This window comes from Acipenser ruthenus, chromosome 29, assembly GCF_902713425.1.
Source record: "Acipenser ruthenus chromosome 29, fAciRut3.2 maternal haplotype, whole genome shotgun sequence".
In the NCBI taxonomy this organism is placed as follows: domain Eukaryota; kingdom Metazoa; phylum Chordata; class Actinopteri; order Acipenseriformes; family Acipenseridae; genus Acipenser; species Acipenser ruthenus.
The window spans coordinates 22,929,590-22,956,884 of record NC_081217.1 but is presented as its reverse complement, the minus strand read 5'-3'; the positions used below and the strand labels follow the sequence as shown (position 1 = coordinate 22,956,884).

The 27,295-nt window shown below is 43.8% G+C and overlaps 1 protein-coding gene across 2 annotated transcripts; it reads right to left on the bottom strand.

Annotated features, from left to right (window-relative positions):
• Positions 1-713: 713 nt before the first annotated feature.
• On the bottom strand, positions 714-27,295 carry LOC117417594 (ras-related protein Rap-1A). Of its 2 annotated transcripts, none has more exons than XM_034908120.2 (8): positions 27,201-27,295; positions 10,087-10,175; positions 9,685-9,753; positions 9,248-9,304; positions 8,580-8,720; positions 5,482-5,625; positions 4,690-4,817; positions 714-1,470 (listed from the first exon to the last, which is right to left on the bottom strand). In XM_034908120.2, exons 2-7 carry the CDS (start codon positions 10,141-10,143, stop codon positions 4,728-4,730), a joined length of 558 nt encoding a protein of 185 aa, XP_034764011.1. In that variant the 5' UTR covers positions 10,144-10,175; positions 27,201-27,295; the 3' UTR covers positions 714-1,470; positions 4,690-4,727. The 2 variants fall into 2 exon arrangements, with proteins under 2 accessions (XP_034764011.1, XP_058859824.1); XM_059003841.1 differs by lacking the exon at positions 27,201-27,295 and adding an exon at positions 19,941-20,085.

Here is a 27,295-nt window from a genome sequence, read left to right as displayed (position 1 = left end):
GAAGAACGTCAGCCAGGAAACATTTTTAGAGTCAACCCGACGTGATGCTGATACAGTAAAGGTGCCCGTTTGAAATGCAACCCCAACAATTCCCCTCCAGTCTCAGGAATACATCCAGCTGTCCTTTGAGTGTTCTGAAGTGCCGACCGAGTCCAGTCCTTTACGGTCTGAAGCACTCCACCGCCATCTTGTGGTAGAAATGAATTACTGCACTAACAAACACAAGGCTGCACTTTTCACAGAGTACACCGACATGCATATAATGTACAATCCACAAAACAAAACTTAGATGCAAGATCTAAATTATGTTCATCTAGTTTTTTTATTAAAAAATGATGTCTCAGTCCCAAAACTCTAGGATGATGCTAAAAAAAATGAACCAATGCTGCCGAACCCATCAAGGATTTCATTTCTTCAGGCAACTTCTTGATTATTGAGAGAGCGTTCCATTACATGAGAAGCACAAGGGTTTGGGAGGGGGTGAGAGAACACTTTACTGACTCTAAGGATGCTTTTAGGAATGTTTTCATTCATGAAATCAAGCCTGCAGCTCATGAAAACTGTTTCACAGAGGCTTAGAATTATTCATTTTTGTCTGATCTAAAACACTATTCGACAAACATTCCTTAATAAAACCATTTTTAAAAATGCTTTGCGAATAGGCCTTTTGATTCTTAATTTAAGGAAACAAAAATAAAAAAACAAACGCAAAATAATGAAAATGTACTAAAATTTAATCATTCATAAAAGCTGAAAATTAATTTGTGACAGTAAAACACACGAAGCAACATTAGAGTTGGTTTAGTAGAATATATTTTAGCTTCGAGAGACATAGAAATCAGTTTGTTTGTGTTTTCCCACAGTTTGTTTTTCTATAAAAGACCCATTTTTCCAAAGCATTACACACAAAACATTTGAATTGGAATATATTAAAGGGATGGAATTCCTTAACTCCCAGGATAGAAAATGAAGTCACTTCAGAATGATGATGTCACTTCAGAAAGATGATGTCACTTCAGAAAGATGATGCTATTTGTGATGTCAGTCCACTGGAATTCAAACTGTTACCGCTGGACTGTTAGTACTTAAGAAAGAAAAGGGGGATTATGAGAATAAAAAGGCCAATATGTTATCAATTCTTGATTTAACTTGCAACATCTAACATTTGAAATGTGTCCATGCGTTCATATGATCATACAACTAAATTCAAATAGAATTATTTTTATCTTTTAATTACTATTGCAAAGGTGAAAATACTGTTGTTTTTTTTCTGCCAAGAAGCGATGCGGGTGGGGGGGGGGGGGGGGTCGGGGGACGACAGTTCCAATCCATCCTCCGAAACTCTTCAGTTAAACGATACAAAAAAAGCACAGGAGCCTCTTCAGATAGGTTGTAACTTTCGAATTGTTTTGTATTAATCTGGAATGCTGGCACTTTCCAATTTGGGCAACAGTTCTTCATTCCTGCATTCTGTGGTGAGAAAGAAAAGAAACATTTAGAACACAAATCGCAGATGAATCATTTCCAAACCAGAAGTGTTTATTAAAAAGACAAACTGTACAGCTGTGTACAAATCATGTCTTATGAGTGACGCTCCAATGGAATAGAATACTTCACTGCAAACAGTATGGATCTGACTGACTCCCTTCACAGCTCCAGAGCACAGCACACACCCCTTCAAATGGATCTGACTGATTCACTTCACAGCCCCAGAGCACAGCACACCCCCCTTCAAATGGGTCTGACTGACTCCCTTCAGAGCACAGCACACACCCCTTCAAATGGATCTGACTGATTCACTTCACAGCCCCAGAGCACAGCACACACCCCTTCAAATGGATCTGACTGACTCCCTTCAGAGCACAGCACACACCCCTTCAAATGGATCTGACTGACTCCCTTCAGAGCACAGCACACACCCCTTCAAATGGATCTGACTGACTCCCTTCAGAGCACAGCACACACCCCTTCAAATGGATCTGACTGATTCACTTCACAGCTCCAGAGCACAGCACACACCCCTTCAAATTGACCTGACTGATGCCCCACAGCTTGTTGTAAACATGCATGAGGTGTACTCTCCCTTAAAGAATTCAAAGAGTTTTCATTTGCCTTCACTGAAGCCCATCAGACAGAGAGGCGCACTGGATTGATGCATTCCTTTCCAGTGCTTCCCCAGACCCCTCCAGGCACTGCTTAACTGCATATATGTCTCATTTGAGCGTTTAGCTTTTATACATGATGCAAAGCACAGACGACAATACATATAGATAATAAGCAGGTACATACACAGCAGCGATGCATCCCGTACAGTCTACAGCCTGTCAACCCCCCAGGCCCCTGTGCTCAAGTGACAGAGCAAGCCTTTCAATTGTAACAGCTCCCTTCAGGCTACTGACACACTCTACTGCAGCTTCCAAGCGGAAATGAATTAGTGTACAAATACCGTCACTGACCAGCAGGGGGAGCTGCTGCTCTCAGATCGAGCTCAGCAGTTTCATTTAAAACAGGAAACAGCTTCAGGGCTGATCCAAAGCATGAAAAAGCACAAAACAGGGTGCCGTCCCCCACACCAGAGCTGTCCCATCCTTCTGGTTTAGAGATCTGAATGGTAGCCAAGACTTTTGAAGAACAGAACACGGTTTATGGATTAATAGTTTAAAGAATTGAAATACACAAGGACATCTGGTATTGCAGACGCAGACTCGCAGGAAAAGGCAAATCATTGACACCAGATAAGCACCTGGCAGGTGTTCTGTAAAAGTTTCAAGACAATGCGGTCTTTCCGTTTTGAGATTTCTCCCACTGCTACTAAACGCGAGTGCAGCTGTGGATGAGGCTGGCGTGCCTGTGCTAATGTGCATTATTTGAGGATTGCATCATCACGGTTTCTCTTTCACTGGCTTCCAAGGTGCAACACGCAATTAGACACAAGGTTTACAAATTCTGCAATTCAATTCCAATGAATTCATGTAAACATCGCTTCTCTGTGCAATCAGCCACGGGGCAATTCAGAGCTACAAGCAGAAACAAGTCTGTGTGGAGTTGATCGAACTCCCACACAATTCACTGCTCGTTTATTTATGATTTTTAAAGATGCATTTTCTCGGATGTTACACAGAGAATACAGGCAGCGCAGCAGCATTGAATGCTATAATGGATTATTGATCTCAAGAGGATTTTATTTTTCCTCAATTAAACAAACACGCTGCTGGACTAAAGCGCTCCTGTTTCTTTTATAATGAGAGACGGCATCATCTAAAACAAACACACAAAAAGCAGCGATTACCATCTGAGCCTAATTGTGTGGCGTATTAATAAAGTGTGCATGTGTGTGACTCGCTCCAGAGTGCAATGAACAGCACTATGAAGCAATGTTTCCATTGTGTAAAGTCTTCCTGTCGCTGGAGTGTGTAAAACCAGGGCCTTTCAGCAGACGCAGCAATATTATTTAAAAAGTGTGTCGCTGACTGAACCGAGTGCGTTCCGTTCTGTCCGTCAGCATTTTCTTGTTCCTCTTTACAGCGTTAATAAACCCACCGCCTGAATTTTCAAAGGCAACAACTCGGTTTTCAGATTCAGTGGCATTCATTTACTTTCTCAAGTCAGGATGTTGCTATATCAACATACTGAAAGCAGCGTTGATTAACCCTTTCATCCTGGAGCCCCTAGTGGTGGTAGTCAGCGATGCACGTTCTGTAACAAGAAGAGCAACATGCTACAGGTGTGACATCATTTTTAAAGGTTATGGCAATCCTGTTTCTTAATGGAGCTCCCCCAGAGTGTAACCATTAACATGTCCCCCCTGCAACACTCCTCGCCAAGTGGAACTAATGCCTCATAGTACTTCCACTAGCTGCAGTAATAGTGGCCACACAAGATACTGTATACCGGAACTACAAGAGATCCAGATTAATAACCAATTGATTGTGAAGCGCGGTGGCAGCGAGCCATGCAATACATTGGAGATAATCTCTCAATCTCATTCACACATTGAAACATAAGGAAGTGAAGCAGTCAAAGAGAACACAAGGGAGGTCACTGTACCGCAGCAGAACTAAACTAACCCGCTCGCCACTTCATATGCAGCCAGCAGACTCGGGGTTAATGATTTCAAGACATTTACAAGAACCACCACCAGAAAAACACAACACTCGAAAATAATAAGGTCTTCATAAGCTCAATGGCGTTTCCATGGAAACATGCCCAAGCACAGAAAAGATTAAAGGAAACGATGGCAATCTCCTGTGGTAAGTGCTCCTGTGGGTGGCTTCAGTTCTGCTGTATGAAAGATAAGGGGCACAAAACAGCAGACCATTCAAGCCACCAGGACTGATTACATTCATTGGGAGACACTGGGACGCACACTAGCAGCACAGCACACCTGTATCGAGGTCTATGAAAAAAGCTCCTCTCAAAACTGCAGTGAACTTATCAGCTCTACCAATGTATCTGCATGTATATATCAGCACACAACCCATTCCGTCTGCACCATGAGACCAGCGTGTGAAACTGTCATCTCGGAATGAAACTGGGGCTGCAGCCGGCTCCATCTGCACCATGAGACCAGCGTGTGAAACTGGAAATGTACCGAGTGAAAAGCGAATGCGTTCTGAAAGACGGCCCGTTGTCCCGGTGGCAGTTTCTGCAGCAGGTCTCGTCAAGGCTGGCCAGCACTGGTTCACTCACCTTGCTCAGAGCTGCTGCTGCTGCTGCTGGCTGGACTCTTACAGCAGCAGGCAGGACGATTTCTTTTTAGCCTTTTTCTTTTCCACTGGCGTTTTCCTATTGATCTGTCTGACCAGGTCATAAAAGATCTATGAAAGGAAAAAGTGTATTTGTGTTAGTGATCGGCGCTTTGCTTGCTGTAAAAGGAACTAAATCAATTCAAAACTAAAGAAAGCTTCATGCCACATGGGCGGTTCTTGACTTCTGTCCCCATCTTGTCATTTCATTTTAAAAGCAGCCCTGAAAGAGTTTCCCTATGATTTCTCTTCTGGATGCTGTATTGAAGTGTCTAAAGTAGAAAACTCCTCAGAAAGCATGTTTCTCATTTGGGATCAGGAGGGTTAAGACTTCTATTTATACAAAAGGCTCAGGAAATAGGGTGGGGACATTGTGCTTCAAACTGTAAATCTATTCAAAAGGAACTGTGGCCTGCGCCGTCTCCCCAGGGAGATGAAGAGCATCACATCATTGTCTTTTTTATTTATCTTATTTCAAAAGAAAAGCAAACAGTCTTTGTTTGCAGAATGATTAAAAAAAAACGTGAGCTCTCTTTTCAGGCTGCTTTCATGACCTTCACCTGTGACCCTTCTATGAATGAAAAACAAACTAATCTGAAAACGGAGGCTGACTTACTGGAGAAATATATATACATAGCATGCATTGAGTGCCTGGTCGCTTTCTTAACGTCACTGCAGCGAGAGCCCTGGAATCAACACGGTGGCGCTCGCTCACTGGCTGGTCTGTCAGTCTTACCTCATTAACGTTGATCTTTGACTTTGCAGACGACTCTAAAAAGGCACAGTTGTTCCACTGTCTTGCTAGGTTCTGACCCTGTTCCTTCCCCACGACCCGCTCGTCCTCCAGATCACATTTATTGCCGACCAGAATCATTGGGACCTGCGGGGACACAAAAAGGGGAGCTGGTCAGACACTGGGCAGCAGCCACACAAAGGCGGACAAAGCCTTACTGAACTCTCCCAATCCAGAATCATACATCCAGTTACAGACGTCTTTAAGCCATCTCCCCATTCTGCTTTTAGTCTCTTCTTTTAAACTGCACCGTGACGCAGGGGTGTGGGCCTTGCTTTGAATGCTTGCTACTGCTCTTAGACCACCTACAGTGTGTGCAAAAGGATCTAATTCACAACTGAAGAGCGCATCATTTCCCCTTGAGTTTCAAACAGGGCTTTAACCCCACTAAACCAGGTGGGAAATGTATTCAACCAAGGCATGGATTGACGTTCTCTTTGGGTTCCTTTATGAAACAAGCAAAAGGTCCCTCTTAACGAGGTTTCTGCGCTAGCAGCATTTATTAGTACTTGCAGTGCTGCATTCCACATTTTCTATCTTCTGCCAGACACCAAGTACCCAAAACACAATCAAAACCATAATTCTGAGCAGAAAGCTCACCTCCAGGGCCCAACTGATTTTATGCAAAGCTCTGCACATTTCAGACCAAAGCCAGTTCCAGACCAGGTAGATGTAAAGAAATGTACAACTTGATATTGGAGCAACAGAACCCAGAAGCACTCGGCATAACCGAGTGGAAACAGAAATAAAACGACACCTGGAGCTGCTTCCTCTTAAACCAGCTAAGTCACTTCATGTCTGTGCTCAGAGGAGCCAGCTGCCCTGGCGCTGGGGTTTGCTTCACGCGCCGTCCTCTCGGGAGCGGGCGCTTCAACACAAGCACTGCGTGGATGTGTGGGGGTTTACTGGCACAGCACCTGCTTGTTTAAATGCGAGACCACGTTGGTGATGTCATGGGGTCAGGTTCGGATCTGCAGCACAGGCGTTCATAGTTTTGGATCGATACTTTCGGTTGCTGTTGTAAGCAGTTACTGCAAGAAAGAAGCTGCTGTAAAAGGGATAGGGGCAATGTAACCCTCCAGGGGAAATGACCAAGGAAGTGTAACACTATCTAAAAGCATGGATTGCAAACTGAGATTTATTTAACTTGTGTAGCACCACATTAAAATTATTATTATTATTATTATTATTATTATTATTATTATTATTATTATTTCACGGTTTCAAAACTGCATAACGGATGCCTCTACAATGTACAGAGCAGCTCATATCCGTGCCATTATTTTGTCAGCTGCATTGAATCGCTCTGTAAAATCACGTTGTTCTTGAATAAATGGAAGTGCGGTAGGACCTGGTGAAATAATCCTCTTTCTCTTCCCAATCGCTGACAGCTCAGCGCAGAGCGGCTCTGCATCTTGAGATGAAATAAAAGGGATTTTTATTCAACGCGAATGAACTGCAGAACGCTCGCTCACATAATAGAAGTATCCCAGTCTGTGGGAATAGTGTTTTTTTAGAATGGCTTTGAAGACGTGCTCCTCTGCTGAAGTCTGTTTCAGCTCATTCAGACAGCTTGCACGCTGCATTTCTTGGTATGATTGAATTCACCTTGTATGTCCCTGACAGTAAAAAGCCCTCTGTTTTGTCGCCATGTTTTTTGTAGTCCTTTGCATAGCAGGCAGGTAACTTCCTCCTTCAGTGTGAGGGGGAGGGACAGACCAGGGCAGAAACAAGATTGATCTCAATCTGCTGCTAATGGAAATGAACAGGGCTGATTTCAAACGGTTTTCAAGCCTGAGCCCGTGGCAGATGGAAACATGTACAACAGATCTCTGCCTGGGGAGATAATAACCTCATTCAGCTGTGCGCTGTACACACAGGAGAAGAATAACCCTCTCCGATGAGCATCAAGACCCGGGCCATCACGGATTCACAAGCTATAAATATCCTGTTAGCACCTCTAGCTGCCTGATCATATTCATGTATTGTAGTGAGGTTTTTTTTTTTGGTTGAATGTATCCGATCTCTGGTTATATTCTCTATATAAAACCCTCTCTGGTTATATTCTCTATATAAAACCCTGCAGGAAACGGGAAGGCTCTGGGCACCTCTCAACAAGGAGGCATGAGTCACACCAACATGGGCATAATGCAGCCTCACGGACTGAGAGTCATGCTTCACACCCTGCTGTGGAATCAGAGAGGAGAGCCTGGTAACTGCACTTCATTTCACTTGTATTATTAAAAGCTAGTGTGATCCATTTCTGCTTAATGACAAAAGGCCAGTTTAACGTTGACTCGTCAGCGATGGAACAGCGGGATCGTCACAGAACTCCATCTGCAGTAATTGAATGAAAGCAGCACTTCAGCTGTGTGTGAAAGCCAAGCCGTACATCACTGCTAGAAACGAAACCGCTGAACAGCAGCAGCCATACAGAACTAGTCTGTCAGTGAGACCCATCCCCTGCCATGGCTGTGCCTTCATAACTAGAGCGATCAGCATGTTGCAAAATGGGATGACCATGACATTCATCCACTACAGAAGAGAAGAATTAGCAATGTCATCTTTCAATCAAAATGTAAGTGTGGATTAATGACCGGACACACAGACTCCGCGTTGTCTCTCCAGAATCCCAAACTCAATAACTTATGTAGCTTGTGCTGAATAAAGGTAACAGCAATTGTCATGACAACTGGATACGTGATTATCTAGATATAGCAAAAATGTCGTGTGTGTCTGACTGGACAGCAACCATCACACAGTGTCGGTTTCCAATCATATACTACTCCCAGCAGAACGACAGGCTCTCACATTTAAATACCAGGGCCATCGACAAACATGACCCCACCATGAGCAGAGAGAGACAGCAACACTGAAACACACACACTGAGCAATGCCTGCATCAAACCTGATCTCAACAGTGCACCCATTTCAAACAGCTGGAGGAGAAGTGTGGTGCAGTACGGAGGTACAGCGGTATATTCATGCCCACTGCGCGTAACACAGCCCCGCAGTATCAATGCAGTCCAGAAGCTACTTACATCTTCAGTGTCCTTCACTCGTAGGATCTGTTCTCTTAAGTCCTGGAGGTCGTTAAACGTTGACTGTGCTGTAATAGAATATACTAAAGCGAAACCCTGGCCGTTCTTCATATACAGGTCTCTCATCGCTGTGAACTGCTCCTGTGGACCAAAAATAAAAGAAGTGTTCAGGGTCTTCATGTGACCGCACAAGACCAGGGTCCCCCTTCACTGATCGGGTCAATCTGTCTGTCTGTCTGTCTGTCTGTCCAGATGAACATGACCAAGCCTTGATCACGCACTCCTAACCTGAAACACATTCTCAGCAACAGGAATCTACAGTCCAGTTATTAGTTTAGAAAATTCATTATCGTAGGGTTACATTTTATATTGTATCTGAAAGTTATTTCTCGTTTACGTATTCTTTCAAAATCCACACATATATTCAGAATTCATAATTAAACCTAAACTCCGGGATTGGATAATGTAGATCAATTATCAAAACTATTAACAAATGAGGAACAAACAGCTTGAGGTAGTAAGGAGGGCCTGAATTCTATTCCTGAGTACAACTGGAATAAGCAGAGCATGTGGTCCTGTGTAATTAATTTCAGGGATTGATAGCTGGTTGATCATGGTACCCCCTGCCCTGGTCACTCATAGTAAAACAAAGTAAAACGCTCTCTTACTGTCCCTGCTGTGTCGAGAATTTCAAGCATACATTGTTGTCCGTCTACTTCCACTTGCTGTATGGGGGAGGAGAAAAATAATGAAGAAATGATAAATAACTACACAGCCATTATACACCACAGCACCACAGGGACACTGCAGCCCTGGAGAGAGTCCAGCGAACAGCAACCTGACCAATCCTAGCAGGGCGTGGATCCTTTAAAACCCGACTTGACAAGGGTTTGAGATCAATCAGCTACTAGGAACAGGGCGAGCTTAGATGGGCCGAATGCCCATCTAAGTGTAACAACTCATTTAAAATGGGGTCTGATGAAGGGACGCAAGAATTTTGATATTATTGGTCATTTTGTCCAGGCACGATTACTTATTGCACTGAAATCTTATCAGTAACTGCATTACTAGCAGTGATTGTGTTTCTGAAAGTTGGAACACTTACCTTTCTGTATGAATCTTCTATTGTGGGGTCATATTTTTCAACAAATATTCCCTGTACGAATTGTACTGTCTGGGGAAAAAAAAACGAAACAAGGAATGCATATAAAGCACAGTATTGAATAAGATCCAGTCATTAATTCACTATTTTTGATGTGCCAGAGATAGCGAAAGAGGAAGCACTGTCCACGGTACAAGACAATGCACAGAACAGACAAATTAAAACCAAAAAAAAGTCTATGTGTGTAACGAAAGCCTGCACAGCACTGCTTCTCGATTTGGAGAAGCAGAAGTGATAGAGGAAGCAGCGAGGTGCCAGCATGGTTTCCAGCAGCTCTGCTGTCTGCTTTTCCAGTGAGAGTCAGGGTCCGCTGTACTCTAGAGTCAGCCCTGCCAGCGTACTCACCAGAGCAGACTTCCCCACACCCCCAGAGCCGAGGACCACTAGCTTGTATTCACGCATAGTGTGGCCTGTTCAGCAAACAGCGTCACAATCTGAAAGGAAAGAGAAGAGGAGAGGCACAGATTACAGCTCACACTAAAACGAGAAGAGACGCTTCCTAACCCTAATGCAATGCCTAACCTCAGCATCCTTCCACTGCACTGGAACAGAACAGTTTAAAAGGACGCTGGAATAAGACTGAAGGAGGGAGTAAATACGGTCCTCACGGAGCTCCAAAGTACTGTGCCCAATTTAAAAGGTAAAGTGTTGAACTGCAGTGACAATTCCTACCAGCCCTGGGTAGAAGGCTCAAATGAAATGCAACGGAATTAAAACTTGCAAAATTTTAATTGGTGCATAAAATATAACTATTCCCAATGGACCATGCACTGTACAACAGGTCAAATATCTGTAGTGATTTTACAAACCAGGACACATCTGAGAGGGGATATTAAAGTGTGCATGGGGGCCACCCTTTCCATAATACTGCTAAGAATTTTTAACTGTCTATTTTAAGTGTTATTTTATTACATTCTTCTGAAAACACGACATCAAGAGAGATGTTAGACACTATATTTTCTTGACACATTGCTGAGAAACCGATAAGAATAAAACTGATTAAATCAGCCCTAAAATAAATGCTCTTTGAAAAACACACTTCCACCAGTATCCTCATGCTAATTTGTAATCACACGTATGGTATGTGCTGTCTTCAGTATCCACGGGGTTAGTTTAGAATTCAGTCCCGATAGATTCACAACAGTAAGAGACACATCTAAAAACCTGTGTAAGACAGGCGCCTCCAGGCATGAGGGAATGAATAATGCAGAAATACTAATCCTTCAAGAATAAAATCCCAAATTAGAGAAATAAACACATACAAATCAATGCAAAGCCAGTTCTACAGCCTGTCAGACTCGATCAGGCGTGACGGCTCTAAAAAAAAAAACGAGAGTGTTTTTATCCAGCGTATCATCCTGGTAAAGACACACATAGCATTCCTCTCTGGAGGATTGGTGAGCTAGTCCAGCAAAGGTGGAGAGTTTAAAGCAAATGCACGCTCTAGTTTCTAATCCAGCCAGCGCTGGACTTAAACTCAAACCATACTTGTTAATTAACCCAAGAGTCATTTCTGTTCCTCAAAGACTCTAAGAAAACATTAATGATAAATGGAGAGCATTCATTTCACACACACACACACACACACTCCATATTAGGAAACGCCTCTTCAATGAACCTGCAGCACAGGCATCATTTCTCTTTTGTCTCAGAGTTTCCCCGACAAATAAGGAGAACAGAGGAACATGCCATAAACACTGCCTTCCCTTGTCTGTGCTCTGCCTAGCTTTCTAGAGCAGGGCCCTTTTAAAACAATGACATCATCAAACAATTATTCTTTTCTGGCAAGGGGGCTGTTTCTCCATGTAAGGCTGTGAATACTCCAGAAATATGACAAGTGGTTTGATTCCTGGAATTCATATATCCCCCTGCCTCTCCCCAGCAAACAACAGCTCTACGGATCGTGGACAACGCCTCGACAAGACAAAAACCATGCTTTTCAAAACCAGCGGAGGGTTACGATTGCAGCCAATACAGTTCAGCTGCAAAAGAAAAAAAAGCACCTTGTGAAATACAGGTGAACCGATTCCGAAATGAAAAGGAGCTTATATGACATCGTGACTCATCAAAAGCACCAAACCCTCATGTTTGGTGTACAGTTACTGTGCTTGCAAACGAGGTTGAGTGGAGAATCTGACACCTCACAATCAGCGCCCATCCTCTGTGTGTCTGTCGTATCACACTGGAGCCCCACGACTGCAAGTGAGCATGAACAGCAGCGAGACACAGGGCCTCCACAGTGTGCAGTGTCTCGTAAAGACTAGCTCTGGTTTAGCAAGTGAAACGCCTTCCTGGCAGTGAATACAACCATGCACTCCATTAACCTGTCCTCACAGCTCATTCAGTCCTGGGATCAGCCTAGTTGCTCTTCAAGTGAGGGGACTGAACTGGACACAGTATTCCAGGATAAATGCATTACAGACACATGTTTCTACTTGACTGTAGTTTTAAATGGACGTGACGCACTCTGTAAAAATAAAAACTGTTACAGTGCAGTCAGCCCAAGTTCACAATCGCTGGAAAAAAAAAAAAAAAAAACTAAACTATTTCAGGGAAAAAGAGCAAAACAATGTTCTGCACCCACCCAGTGTCCTGGGAGTTTAACTGGAGGAGTTTAAGTAACCATGATATTAAATACAAAACAGCAGATCTACAGTAACAGAAGTATACACTGGGCATGTACAGCATGCAGGTGATTGTGAATCATGTGGCTCTCTCCTTGGCATGTACATCATGCAGGTGATTGTGAATCGTGTGGCTCTCTCTGTATCAACTATGCTGCTTTACAGTGTAAATGGGGTTCAAAGTCTGCCAGCACCGTGTGATGCTGCTTCTGTTTACAGTGTGTCTGTTTGCTGATAGTCAATGGCAACATCACAGACTAGGAGGCAGACAAACAATTACCCACAAGAGGTTCTACATCCTTCATTGTTCTGCTTTAGGAGGAGTTTCAATGTAATCTCTTCTGAGGATCCCAGCGTATCCAGATCACGCTCCCTCCTGTAACAATGCTGGTTTTCTGTTTCCACAATACGCCACTCCTCTCAAATCAGAGCACCAGCATTGTTGAAAATACACCTGTTCATTTAACACAATTCACAGCAAGCAAACAAGCAAGCAAGCACTCTCAATGTGTTTGTTTCTCATTTACGAGACCGTTGTCTCCAGTCTGGGTGCAGATCAATATTCCTGTTTCTCTTGTGTTTCAGACTTCGCTCAAGGTAAAACAGCATTGCTGATAAACACATTCTTCCACATGAAGGTGACGAGGTATTGATTTGAGTTCCCACAATTTTTTTCTTTTAGTTTTCCTGTTCCTGAAAACAAGGCCCTTCAGTCAGAAGCAGAATACAGTGAAACCTTGAATTATCCAAACCGTGGTTATTGGAACCCTGTAACCCCGACCAGCCCTTGATAAATCAGTCCTGCTGTGTGCCGTGCTCTTCTGCTCTGTCCTGTATGCTATGCTGTATATATTTACAGGTAAACGGGTTTGAGATATATCTCAAATTGGGAAAGCAAACTCGACAAAGCTAAACTGAAACCCAGGCCTCCTGTAAACCCTGTGGTCAAGCCGACAATGCAGAACAATTCCTTCAGTTAGAAGTGACCACATACTGAACCCCAGCAGCCTTCACTGCACATGTGCTCAATGTGTTGCAGTTCACATGGCCTTCTCAAACACCTGATCAAGTAGTATTCGTCTTCAAAGAAAATATTTGAATGCTTGTCCCCCCCCCCCCCCACCCACAAGCACAGTGAATCCAGGACTCCCCCGCCCCCCCACCCCCACAACGTGCTATGTCTGCATGACTCTGAATGGTGTGGGCTTAATGGATTGGACGCAGAAACATTTAGCACTGAGTAAATGGACTTCAGATCTATAAAGACTGAACACTGGCATAACTGAATTAATCCACTGAACCGCAAGGCTGTCTTTATTTTTTAACTGGACAGCTATTCAAGTTTAATTGCATTTCATTGGAGAGAAGTGCTTTGAAACCATGAAAGACTTGAATGTGAGCCAGCACCGTGCTGACCTGCTGAATGTAGGTCCAAGCAGGAAGTCACCAGGAGCTACAGTGACATTCATTAAAACAGGAACGCTCTAAAACCAAGCAAACAGGAAGCAAAGAGCTTGTACTGAACAGGGAATTTCCACCATGCCTGGACGGGACGGGTTATTATTGAGAGGATACTGGCAGGGAACAAGGTCTTTTCAATGGAGGATTGAGCACACAGCCATCACTTTAAAACACTACCAGCATAAGAGGAGAAGAAACCGTGAGCTCGCCCAGGTCCTCGTTTGGATCCTGATCCAGGACTGCAGGTATCAGGTAGGCAAGGCAGTCAAAGTGAGAACTCGGGTCCGTGAAACCAGACGGAAGAGTTTCATTTGAATTAAAAATAAGCCCTTTATACTGAAATCTCCGTTTTGCACAAGACCACATTTAAGCAGTTGTCACTCAAAATGCGTGCAAGCAATTACATTTTTTTGTGCTTCTTAATTATTTTTGCATTTAAAAATACCCCACAAAAAAAATCACAGTGAAGGAAAAATATTTTGCAATATTAATCCCTCTTGTGTGTTCTCGAACATCGACAAGAAAACATTCATGATTAAAAACAAAAGTATGTTTTTGTAAGACTCAATAAAGATATGAATATTTGGGATCATTTACTATATAGCCAGTTGACTTTCTGAAGCTTGAAATCCCAGAGTAATTTCTTATCAGCCCAATGGAAATGTTTAACTACCCACTAGAAATTCTCAACTTGTGGACAAAGGCTGGCTTGAACAAGCTACTATTGTAAACAGATTTACAAAATCCCCTTAACCCTCACAGTAACACCAACTGCCAGTACTGCATGTACTGGACTTCCCTCGTGCAGAAACTAGCTGGGCTCACTGTACTACAAAACAATGTGAAAACCAAAAGGCCATTGTATTCTGCATCAGCATTCATTAATTCAACACTATGACAGAGAGGGATGGACTGACTTGGAAATACAAGATCATTCTAGGGAGGACATATTTTCAATCCCGGGTAGAAAGATTTTTCATCAGATTTCTTTATTACAGAAAGTACCGTTGATGGTTTGCAGCAGTCTGGCTTTCAATAAGTCGTGACTAATAATGAGCTTGTTTTTCATTTATCTCCTGTTGACTCACTGGTTATGAAAATGCTGTTCGCCCCAAACCAGCATGAAAATCCCCTATTGCAAGGGAGGGGGCTCAATCTTTCATGCCTGCCTGAAGCACTGCTACAGTAAGTGACCCCTCTCGTACTCCAGTGACTCATTCTGATAAAACTGCTCACACAACGACGCTGCACAGGAACACGCACTTTCAAGAAGTTCACAAAAACCCGGGAGTCTTGTCAGAGAAACGCGGCTCATTCACATTATTAACCCTGTGCTTAAAAGGGTCATTTAAAAACATCCCAGTAGAAGATTACATTTGAAATCCAAACCCAGAACTGCTTCCTCGTGTTTCAACTGTTTAAAAAGAACAAACCAGAGACGGGGTTCAGCTGCAATAACCCACAGAAAAACCAGGGACGGGGTTCAACTGTAATAACCCACAGAAAAACCAGGGACGGGGTTCAACTGTAATAACACACAGAAAAACCAGGGACGGGGTTCAGCTGTAATAACCCACAGAAAAACCAGGGACGGGGTTCAGCTGCAATAACCCACAGAAAAACCAGGGACGGGGTTCAGCTGCAATAACCCACAGAAAAACCAGGGACGGGGTTCACCTGCAATAACCCACAGAAAAACCAGGGACGGGGTTCAGCTGTAATAACACACAGAAAAACCAGGGACGGGGTTCAACTGTAATAACCCACAGAAAAACCAGGGACGGGGTTCAGCTGCAATAACCCACAGAAAAACCAGGGACGGGGTTCAGCTGTAATAACCCACAGAAAGTGCTTGTTTCTGATTTCACACTAGCTGGGTTTTACAATAGTAACCAGCAAACCAAAACTCGATGAAACACATGGGAAACAAAATGAGTTACGACTGCAATTACTTTTCATTTTTAAAATTTAGATTCAAGTTTAAAATAAGTACAACCTGTGTTTAGCAAACCGTCCTAATCCAAGATAAGACATTTTACATAAAAAAAAGAGAGCAGGTTACGACTAAACCAAAAAGAAAAGAAAAGGAAAGAAATTGCTGACTTCATCTTACAAGACTGGTTAATCTTATATATTCTAGCACATTTCATGCGTTATCAGCTGGTTTCACGGGCCCCCATCAGCACTCATGTGGAGCTATTCAATGGTACTTTAAGTAAAGTGGTCCCGACTCTGATCACTCTGAGATGAAGCCTCTTTGTGTAGTATCAGACACGGCCCCTGTCCTTCCTGACTGCCACACATTATCAGAAGCCTGCTGCATGACTGCTACAGCACGTGGCAGGAAGTGCTGGCCTACCTTTAGAAGGCGTTTTCCTCTTTAATGTTACTGAAGACACTCAATGCCAAAAAGTCAAGTAGCTACTGAGCAGTTTACTAATTCCTCCGCCAACTTGGACTGAGTTTGCCAGTCCTGTTCATTTTCAAAGCAATCTGAACTGGATCGTGGGCAGTCAGAAAGCAGCGTCTCTCCAACTCTAATGGAAGAAGTTTCAGCTGCAGCGTCGGTGTGAAGGACGTATTTCTACAAGCTACACTCTAGTGCCAGATATCATGTTTGAGAGACATATTATTTTGTTTCTGTAGCTACAAAATCACTGAGAAATTGGTAGATTATAATCATTTATCAATGGCATTATACAGAAAAGGCTTTAGCTTTCTTTACTGTCTGCGGATTGGATCTCAGCCTGCAGATGGAACCGGCTGCAGCCCCAGTTTGATACTGGAATGAGAGGAGATGGAGTTTGAGGCTGGTTTCACATGCAGAGTGCAAGGTGGTCCTTTCATTCTGCAATGAGACAAGGCGCTTTCAAGGTTTCTACAGGGAATTGAAGCAAAACAAAGTAACTGCAGCTTTGTCACAGAGAAGAACAAAACGTACGCCACACTGAAGTCTTTAAAAGGGTGAAAACGCATCCACCATGGAAACAATGGCAGCTGGTACTTCGGCAGGGCAGAGACATTGTGCTCAAACACACACAGTGGACCCCTGTCATTAAACTGCACCCCCTCATGACAGAGTGTCAGACAATGAGCTCTTCATCTGCATTTCATCACTTCAAGTTCCATCGGTGCTGAAGGATGCATTGCAACAAGAGGACTTTGAAGTTTAACAAATGTCATCAAAGTGGTCCACTTGGCAGCCGTGCTACAGAGGACCGTGTCAGACCAGGTAGCTCCGCGGTACCCACTGATGCAGAAGGAGTTTTTCATTGGGTTGTAATCTGGATAAAGCGAGGCTTGTGAAGGCAAACACTCCCCAATCAGCACTGATATGGGACTATCTACTGTCGAACATGGGCTAGATAACACAGAGCACCCCGACACTTTGCATTGCTGCTGCAGGAAATCCCTTTGTCTCAAAACTGAAGGAGTTCATTAAAAGTAAGACCATTTCCAAGATACATAGATCCTTGACATTTCTATTCACATTAAGGGCCCGGTTTATATTCCATGCAGTTTCTAATGAATGCCAAAGTCATGACGCCACACCCCATTATAAGATGTCAGAAAATCCGTTCAAATCGTGGGTAAAAACAAACAAACAAAATACTACACCATTGCTTAAACTGTGTTTAAGAAGCCATTGGGCAGCATTGCACTTTGCGCCACGGAAAACTCCATGACGTAACCGCTGACAAAGAGCCACACTGTACAAAGTGCACCACAGGCAGAGAAACCAGTGTCCGTCGATACAGTATCTGTCATCCCTCCACCAATGGGACTCGTTCTGCATTCAAATGCTTTCTAACATGCTCTTCAATCTCCTTAAACAAACTACAAAAGTATGATTTCAGATAAAGAGGAAGCTTCTTGAAAAGGCCTGTAAAAGTTTTGTGATTCATCAGCTAATCTTCGGACTGGTCAACTAATCATACAGACTGTGAGGAAAATCCTACTGCTGCAGAACTGCAAAAAAACACACAGTGCTGACAGGAAATCTAAAAATAACAGCAATACAGAAATATTCCAGTCAGCTGCTGCACGGTCACAGCGTAAAAATACTTCCGCACAGTAGCTTCCAGGCTGGTGCGTTCTGGAAGACCTCCTAAATCCAGCATGGCGAGGGGACAGACTGGCACAGCGAGTTCATGCAGAAATCCTGGACTCAAGTCTGGCTCTCTTCACTGGTTAGACGACTCTTGTGGTTTCCACTTAGTCCCCCAGGGAGTTTGTGTGAGCAGCGCTCTACACTTGAGATGCAGGGAGAGCACACAATGCAAACGCGCGAGGTGCAGCAGATAAACGGGAGCTCCCCCCGAGCCGCCCCCTGGGAGCTCCCATCCATGGTCGGCAGTGGAAGAGCCTGGACTCGAACCGGCGACGTCCAGGCTATAGGGCGCATCCTGCACTCCACTCGGGAGCCCATGTCTGTCTTTTAACATCATAGCTCCTCACTAAATTATCCATCAGGACGATCACATGTGATGCACATGGTATCACGACCTGCATATCGTGTTACACATCGTTACCGTGAGATTAGGGTCCCGTTACACCCCTAGTTAGAACACATCAGAGTCGAACCAATGATAGGAAGGGTTCAATCTAAAAGAGATGTTCCTGTAAAAGACAAAGAGCAGCAGGAAGGAGGAACTTCAAAAAGATTACAAGGAACCGAATGTGTTCAAATGCTAAAACAGATAAGAACCCAAAACAAAGACAATAAAATAAAACGTGTAACTAACAGCAACCAAATAAACAGTGCTGTGTTTTCAATGACCTTTCTTTAAAGTGCGTTTCAAACACTACAGCCCTTCTCATGGCACAGCGCTTACAGACTGCAGCACAGTATCTGCATTGTTTCACTTTAATAAGCTGACAATTATTTGTGTTGCAATGCATGAACATTACAGTGTGGGTCGGCCCCCATTGACCTGCTCATAGCAAAGCACGCATAGTGGTGTCCAGTTACTCCTGCCTTCAACAAACAACACTGTGCACACAGCCAAGGGAAAGGCTTTGTACTTAACCCTGTCCACAGCCTTCTGCTCCACGCCTCAGTGTGTGTTGTCTCGCATAGGGTTATGATCACCTGTGTTTTCATCCAAAGACACTTTAAATCACCCAATCACTACAGTTAATGCAGCTAAAAAAAAAAATAATAGTTTGCAATGTTTGATTTTTTCCCTTTCATTCATTCAGGTCTCAAATGTGCAGTTCTGAAAGAAACACATGTTTTAGTGTGTTATAAAATGCTCAAATCCAAGGGTGGCTTATACTAGCATGGTAAAAGCTGATAAGATGATACTGTTTTGTCCACTGCAATTCTGTGTAGAATTACTGGAACATGGAAGCCCTTGTATGGATGATATAGAAACCTCTTTAGGGCACAGTCTGTGCAGGGCAAAGTACTGGAGGAAAATGATAAGCCAGCACATTACACAAGCCCAGCAAATTCAACATTTAAAAGCCCCATATAGTGGAAATTCTGACGACTGCATAATTCAGTCCACAATCGCTACCCTATCAAACTGAAATCTGCAATTCGTATGAGGCAGCTTTTCCTGTTTGATCATTTCCTGAGATTTCACAGTGAAGCATGGCGACTGTGTTAAGGCTGCACAGCGCACGTAGCACGCTCCTGAACTGTTAAAGTGACCATTCACTGTTAAAGTCCTGGTGTAAATGCTTCCGCTTTGAGAAGGAAAGGCGAGAAAACTAGAGAATAATTCATCTGATTTTTTGTATTTTTTAGTGAACGGTTTTGAATAACACTGAATATAACTGGCTTCAATATGAACAGGTTTTACAATGTTGAATTATTTTGCTCAGCCCATTCTTTTCGAATCAGGGTTTACACTACACCTCAGCAGCTCACAACACCATTTCCATACAATTTGTATGAAAGCGTTGGGTTGTTTATTTGCAAAGAGTATTCCACTCTCCACCCGACACAGGAAGTGACTTGAAAAAAAGAGACTTCATACCATCTTTAATGTCTTTCCAAACTGCACATCGGAGACCTACATAGTGAATGTATGGAACTATTTTATTGGCTACAATTACTTTAAGCTTATAATGATGACAGCAGCCTATATGTACAGTAAATCTTACCTTAGACATGAAACTGCACAAGCTGAACTAAAAAGCCAGCTTGGTGTTTAATTCTGCTGCTCCTTCTCCTTTTTCATCTGGCAGTAACTCTACCCAAGAAACAATGAAGTGCAATGCGAGTCCTGCCAGCAGCGTCCACTTTAATCCCTGGGAAGCACAGGCACGCGTTAGAGACTGCAGAGGACTGCAGAGGACTGCACAGTGCCAAGCCAGCCACAGGAATAGCTGGGGATCAGCAATGCTCTCAGGACATGTATTAACTCAGAACGACTTACAGTCTTCAGACTGGAGGACTCCACTCTGCCCTGAACTGGAGGGAGCGCCCTTTCTGTTAGGGGTGAGGGAGCAGTACAGACTCTGCCTCCACCCTGCCCTGAACTGGAGGGAGCGCCCTTTCTGTTAGGGGTGAGGGAGCAGTACAGACCCAAGTAATTGCTCATGCTACAGTACAGATAGATGTATTAGCTTTAAAACTAAAATATATAAATATCCTATTTAAAAAGAAAAAGCAGTGTTGTGAATGTTATCAAGGGATGTGTGCGACTTCCTTTACAAGCCATACCGAGGAGAAGAGCAGCACAGGGAACGGCAGCTTTATCTGCCAGGCTAACGCAAGTTTTGTTGAGAGAAGCTCAATCCCAAATCCTCAGCAGAAGGATGAAAATTACCAGAAACCCAGCGGCTCTGTGTCAGTTTCTTCAAAACGGCTATTCCAACTGGCAAAGGTTTCAATGCAAGAAAGCCAGACATCAGCTTTTACTGCAACCGGAATTACAGTAAAGGAGAAAGCCAGACAGAGCAGCCCAGCTCACCCTCACTCACAGAGCAGCCCAGCTCACCCTCACTCACAGAGCAGCCCAGCTGACCCTCACTCACAGAGCAGCCCAGCTGACCCTCACTCACAGAGCAGCCCAGCTGACCCTCACTCACAGAGCAGCCCAGCTGACCCTCACTCACAGAGCAGCCCAGCTCACCCTCACTCACAGAGCAGCCCAGCTCACCCTCACTCACAGAGCAGCCCAGCTCACCCTCACTCACAGAGCAGCCCAGCTGACCCTCGCTCACAGAGCAGCCCAGCTGACCCTCGCTCACAGAGCAGCCCAGCTCACCCTCGCTCACAGAGCAGCCCAGCTCACCCTCGCTCACAGAGCAGCCCAGCTCACCCTCGCTCACAGAGCAGCCCAGCTCACCCTCACTCACAGAGCAGCCCAGCTCACCCTCGCTCACAGAGCAGCCCAGCTCCCCCTCGCTCACAGAGCAGCCCAGCTCACCCTCACTCACAGAGCAGCCCAGCTCACCCTCACTCACAGAGCAGCCCAGCTCACCCTCACTCACAGAGCAGCCCAGCTCACCCTCACTCACAGAGCAGCCCAGCTAACAGCTGAATACAAAGAATCGTGTACTGCTTTAAGTGCTATGAATTGTGATTATTTCAATCTCACACACTCTCCTCCCCCTCGCGTATTCTGCTTATTAAAACATGTCAGTAACACACACCCTCCACCACAGCGGGATCTTCAAAGCTATCAGTATGATGGAAACGTTCAGGACCATGACATACATTGCAACAGTATTACAGAATAGTAGAACAGAACAATACAAATTCGCAATGGAAATCACAATTCTAAGAAATTCTCCAGATTAATGCGAGTATGTAGGAGTGACACACATACATCCGCCTCCACTAAACCTTCTTTGGAAGTCACAACCGATCTCTTTATGGGAAAAACTGGTCGTCTACAAGAAAACAAACCAACTCGCCAGCACGGGTTCATTCTAGCTTGCTTGAGATGACTGTCGTTAACACAACTGATATCCAATATACAATTACCAAACAACTCCAAAAATCTGAAATACGAACAGAAACCAAGATTCAACGGCAAATGTTTCTTTTCCAATGAAAAAAAATAATAATAATGAAGTACAATAATTAGACTAATAAATAATTCCAACCCTAAATCAGTAAATACATAGTTAGTACCTACTGTAAGATTGGCTCCTCAAGCTGTAACAGAACTACGGCATTCAACCCCCTCAGCTGCTATAGCAGCAGAAGAGCAGTTCTGTTCACAGAGTGGAAAGAGAGGAAACGTGTGTGTGTGTGTGTGCGTGTGCGTCTGCAGCTAGAACTGCCTTCCCTAATAGAAAACAAGGTCAGATTGCTGTCGAATGCACACGAAAGAACACAGCAAACATTCACCGATGAATCACCTGTTGTGGTGGATACAAAGATAACCAGGTGCTGCTGTACCTAAACACACATGTCAGCAAACACAATTCACTCCACTGAATGTCAAGAGTTTGACATGGAGACAGGTCGTATCCGTACTGTACATCCCCACACTGCTACTTTGATCCAGTCAAGGGGTGGTCAAACATGAAATAAGCACTGTCCTCAAGCCTGATTAAAAAAGGGCTGTTCTGCAGATGTTTTTGAAATGAATAAACTCCACTATCAGTCAAGCATGTTTAACAAGAGGTTTCGTCACTCCGGAGTCTGCTGTCAAATGACATCGTGTTTTACAGTCCAACACCTGTCTTCTGGCAATCGCTCCCAAATGAACACAGTGTTAATGCAATCCCCAGTCGGAAACGGTCCAGCGTTTTCTGTTTGGCAGTAATGACACAGGAGGAGGGAAAGCTTGACTCCGTCCGGAACACATCACGCACCAAAACATCAGCTAATCAAAAAAAATCAAAAAAAACCCTGGAAAATAAACACGCTTTGAAACTTCCAGTCTTTACCAGATTTAAAGAATGCAGACGCGAGGCTGGGTTCATACTGTACCTTCACCACCTATCTGTCTGCTGCTGCTGGGGAGCCATCCTGGATTAAAAACACACAGCCTTGAGAGCTACTAGAAGATGCACTCAGTCTAAACAGCAGCTCTTCATTTTCAACCAGGAGTAAAAAGAAAAGTACTTTCTCTTGCACAGGATACCACTTCGACTGCTGACATACGCTGTAGCAAAATCCTGCCCACAGCAGAGCCAGCTTTCATCTCTGCAGTGTCAGCGGCTACACTGCAAAACAGCATGGTTTGGTGCTGGGGGTATGTTTGAATGATCCAAGATGACTTTATTACGAGCATCATCGGGTAAACAAGCAGTGAATTACTTCATTATCACAGTGCAGGAGCAGCTATCGGACTGCTCTGTAATCTGAGCAGTGAAGAGTAATTACTGTCACTAATGAGTTTACAGGAAAAAAAATAAATAATCTGCAACGAATCAGAGCCGAAAGATACAAAAAACACATAATCTGCACATAATCTAGTTTCCGCCCATCAGGGATTATTTAGCGTGCTGCAGAAGGACACAGACATCAGTACATCAACCGTTCAATTACCCTAAACACAACTTCATTTGAACTGCCAACAAATCTAATCACTGACAAACAGAACTCTGTTATTAAAAGGATGAGCACAACAGGCGTGGCTGCAGCAGACAGGGTTATAAATAAAGGTTAATAAGACACACACCTATAAACTGAGGATAATCCAGCTCGTATTAAAACCTGGATTGGATGAAACTGCTCTGCAATGGGAGTCTTATTTCCATCCCTCTTCCCCCTACACGCAGCCAGTAAGAGGCTTGACTCTGAAGACACTGCCGAGGTGAAATGACCTACACTAGGAAGTGTAAGATTTGGACCAGCAGGGAATGCAAACTGAGGACTTTCTTGTGCCTGGTGCGTCAGACGTCACGTTTCAAAATGATCATGTTTGCAATCTCAGATTTCCTTTCAGGCGACACCTATCTAGGGAATGGAAGCCGCTCACAATAGTTATACACAAGTATTTTGTCGGCTACACTTTAATGCATCCTGGACAAGATGATCTACCACAACTGGACGTTTCTGTACCAGGAAAAAAACAACAGCTAGATACAAAAGCAATGACAAAAATAATAAATCTGATTTTGAAACACAGAAATACGCAAGACAGGAAGCAACGACAGGAAGCTGCAGAACAGAACAGTTCTAACCTGCAGTGTAACATGCGGAGCAGCTAAACAGCGAAAACACTGCTGAGAAAAACAAGTCATGAACAGCAATACGAGTTACTTATGAGTCTGGTGTTTGATAACCCGACAGGTAGAAATGCAGGGCGGCAGAGTCCCCTCAACAGCAGCACTGCCCATTCCACATTGTGCTATTCACAGCCTTGTAAGAAAAGTCAGATTGCCTTTTGAGAACAAGGATGTCTGTTCATTTGTATTTTCTGATTTTTGACTTGACGATGCTCAGAATGCCAATTCTCACACGCCGGATGCGATTGCTAGGGTTCAGTAAATTAGTGCTTCGTTAACAGGACAGAGTAAGCGGACTCGAGCAGAAATCCAAACGCTGCTCATCTCCCAGCATCACACACACCTGCTCCGATAACAGCACTGTGGGCTGCACTGCAAACCCCTGACAACGTCCTGAATCTTTTACAGGTGGGTTTCCAGCAACACGTGAAACCAGGAACTCCAGAGAAGAGCTTCTTCATACCTATTGTGTGAGCACTAAAACAAAGTGCAGCACAGAAACCAGGACCAGAGGACACAGGTGAAATTAAGGGAGAGATACTTCTTCACACAGAGAGTGGGGAGGGTATGGAATGGGCTACCTAGCCATGTTGTTGAGGAAAAAATCACTTGGCTCCTTTAAGACCCAACTTGACAAAGATCCGAGATCAATCAGCTACTGGGAGCCGGACAAGCATAGCTGAGCCGAACGCAACCGAAAACATGCATGTTCTAGCAATATCATACGTACAGAACATGCATGTGCTAGCAATCACATACATACAGAACATGCATGTGCTAGCAATCTCATACATACAGAACATGCATGTGCTAGCAATCTCATACAAACAGAACATGCATGTGCTAGCAATCTCATACATACAGTAAGGAAGGCAGCAGGCTCCAGAAAAGGGCACCCGGGCATTTAAATGATCAATGAATGAAAAGAGAGGCACATTAAAACCTGCGTTGTTAAATCCTGCCCTGGGTGCCAGTATAAACAGTGCTTTCCTGCGTTGTCGGCCTGCAGTTGGGAAGCACTCTGTTAGTGGCTTTGCCGTGTGAATGAAGCCAGGCAGCACTAGCCTCCTCTTGTTTTTGCATGCTGCAGTACTGCAAGGCCAGTGAAGGGAGCTGTCTGTCACAAACTCAGCCTGGGGGCCACACACGGACTGTAACAAGAAGCAGCCTCTTACAACTGAGCCCGTCCAATCAGAAGGCTTGATCTCTCCCTGCAGCACTGCGCAGTCAAGAGAGCACCCTAGTACCAAGGATTGTGAAACGAGCTCAAAACTGTATGACAAAGATGTCACCGTGCTTTCCAAGGCTTTATTAACACAGGAATGCTTACATACAGCACGGCACACACACACGTACTCTCGCTGCAGCAAGCTTTCTCTAAAATGTTCCCAAGCTGCTTTTCAAAGCTCCAGTGCAAAATCAGAATCATATTCTCGTGCAATGCAAACTATCAAGCAGCAGCACAGGTGCAGCGTTCAGTTATGGTGCTAGCAAGCGCAGTATCTCATCTATCATCTCTCTCATCGCTACAGCACTGTATTCAATTCCGACAAATAGGGCACGTTTTGCTCATGAGGAAAAGTCTTAAAAAAAAATCTACCCAAAAATCCATCAATATGAATAATGAACTTCACAATCGTACAAGGCTCTTTCTAACAATGTTTTAATAGCAGCTCGCTCTCACAAGATGGTGTTGCAGGTTAAGTCGTGTTTAGCGCTTGCAAACACACAACGCTGGACTGCACACTTGTTTTTTTATTTTTTAAGCACACCTCAAAGAGACGCCGTTTCATTTCAGTACACAAAGCAGCTGATGTACAGATGTTTAACAGAAAATTACAAAAAAAATAATATTTGAAATCAGAAAGCTACACAAACCACATCGTAGTTCTATGAACGCCATCACACATTCTTGTATCTAAAGACACTGATACTGGAGGGAATCGCTGTCAGTAATTCATTGTGAAGTCTACAGCCTGAAGTTATGGATTTACACCATTAATAATACAATTCAGAAGACCCCCTATCCATTGGTCTACGCGGTCTAGGTGTTAAATGTATAAACTGTGTATGTAATATTTAACACACTTATAACACAGGGGTCAAAAACGGACTTTCAAACCACACGTCTGTGTGTACTGTACATTACGTTATTACCTTAACAACTAGACAAGTGATCATTTGAGTTAGGTGCAAACACATTTAAAACGAACAGAAAAAATAATATTATATATATATATATATATATATATATATATATATATATATATATATATATATATAAATTCACATACAAATTAAGACATAGCTTCCGTACAAATCCAAGAGCTGCTAAGTGTAATTGATAATAATACTCGGTAATTATACCCAGCACTGCATATTACCACAGAGTCTCCGGTAACAAACATCACACAAAATTACACGACTCTTACCGCTCGGGAAATGACACCCAGATTGTGTTAACTGGTAGCATTGCAAATGTCTAATCCTGTCGTGACCACACACACACACACACACACACACGTATTATTATTATTATTATTATTATTATTATTATTATTATTATTATTATTATTAGCAGTATTTACAAACAGCCGCAAAGCACACATTCCAGCAAGTCAAAACTTTGGAGTGCGTGTTTGTGAATGTGACACAACCCACTTTGACAGTGTGGACGTGAATTGTGACGGGTGACTGTCATCCCCCCGGATCCAGACGGATGGAAAGCAGGGAGCTGGGAGCCTCCGTGGATGTTATACGAGGTGTACTAAAGTCTCAGCACTTTTTCATTTTTACTTCAGCCCGAAAGTAAAACAGAGCGCACAGATTCGTTACACTTACAAGATAAATCTAGACTAGGTTCCCGGATCTGGGATCATCTGTCACAACGCTTAGCAGTTAACATGCTTTTTCTGAGAGCAGATTTAAAGGGTGTTTTTGGTTTTTTTTGTTATTTTTTTTTTTCTTTAGCAGTGCAATGCAAGTGATCCGTCTCTCCGCCATTCCGCTTTCCTGCTGAACCTCCCTCCCTTCCGCCCGGCCTGGACAGACCACAGGAGTGTACACACTACCCCCGCTCCTACAGGAGACAATCCCAAACAACCCCCTCGTCTGACCGCGGATTCCAGTGCTCCGGACTCCACTGTTCCCGAATCACCCCGGTTTGTCCCTACTCTGACCCGGTTTGACAGTCACAATCTCCGGTTAAAGTTCGCCTCGGATACTCACCGTCTCTCGCTCTCTCCGCCGCTGCACCGTGCCTTCGGATCAACTCCAGTCTAGCGCTGCTGACGTCATCCCCCAGCCTCTCTCTCAGTGCTCTT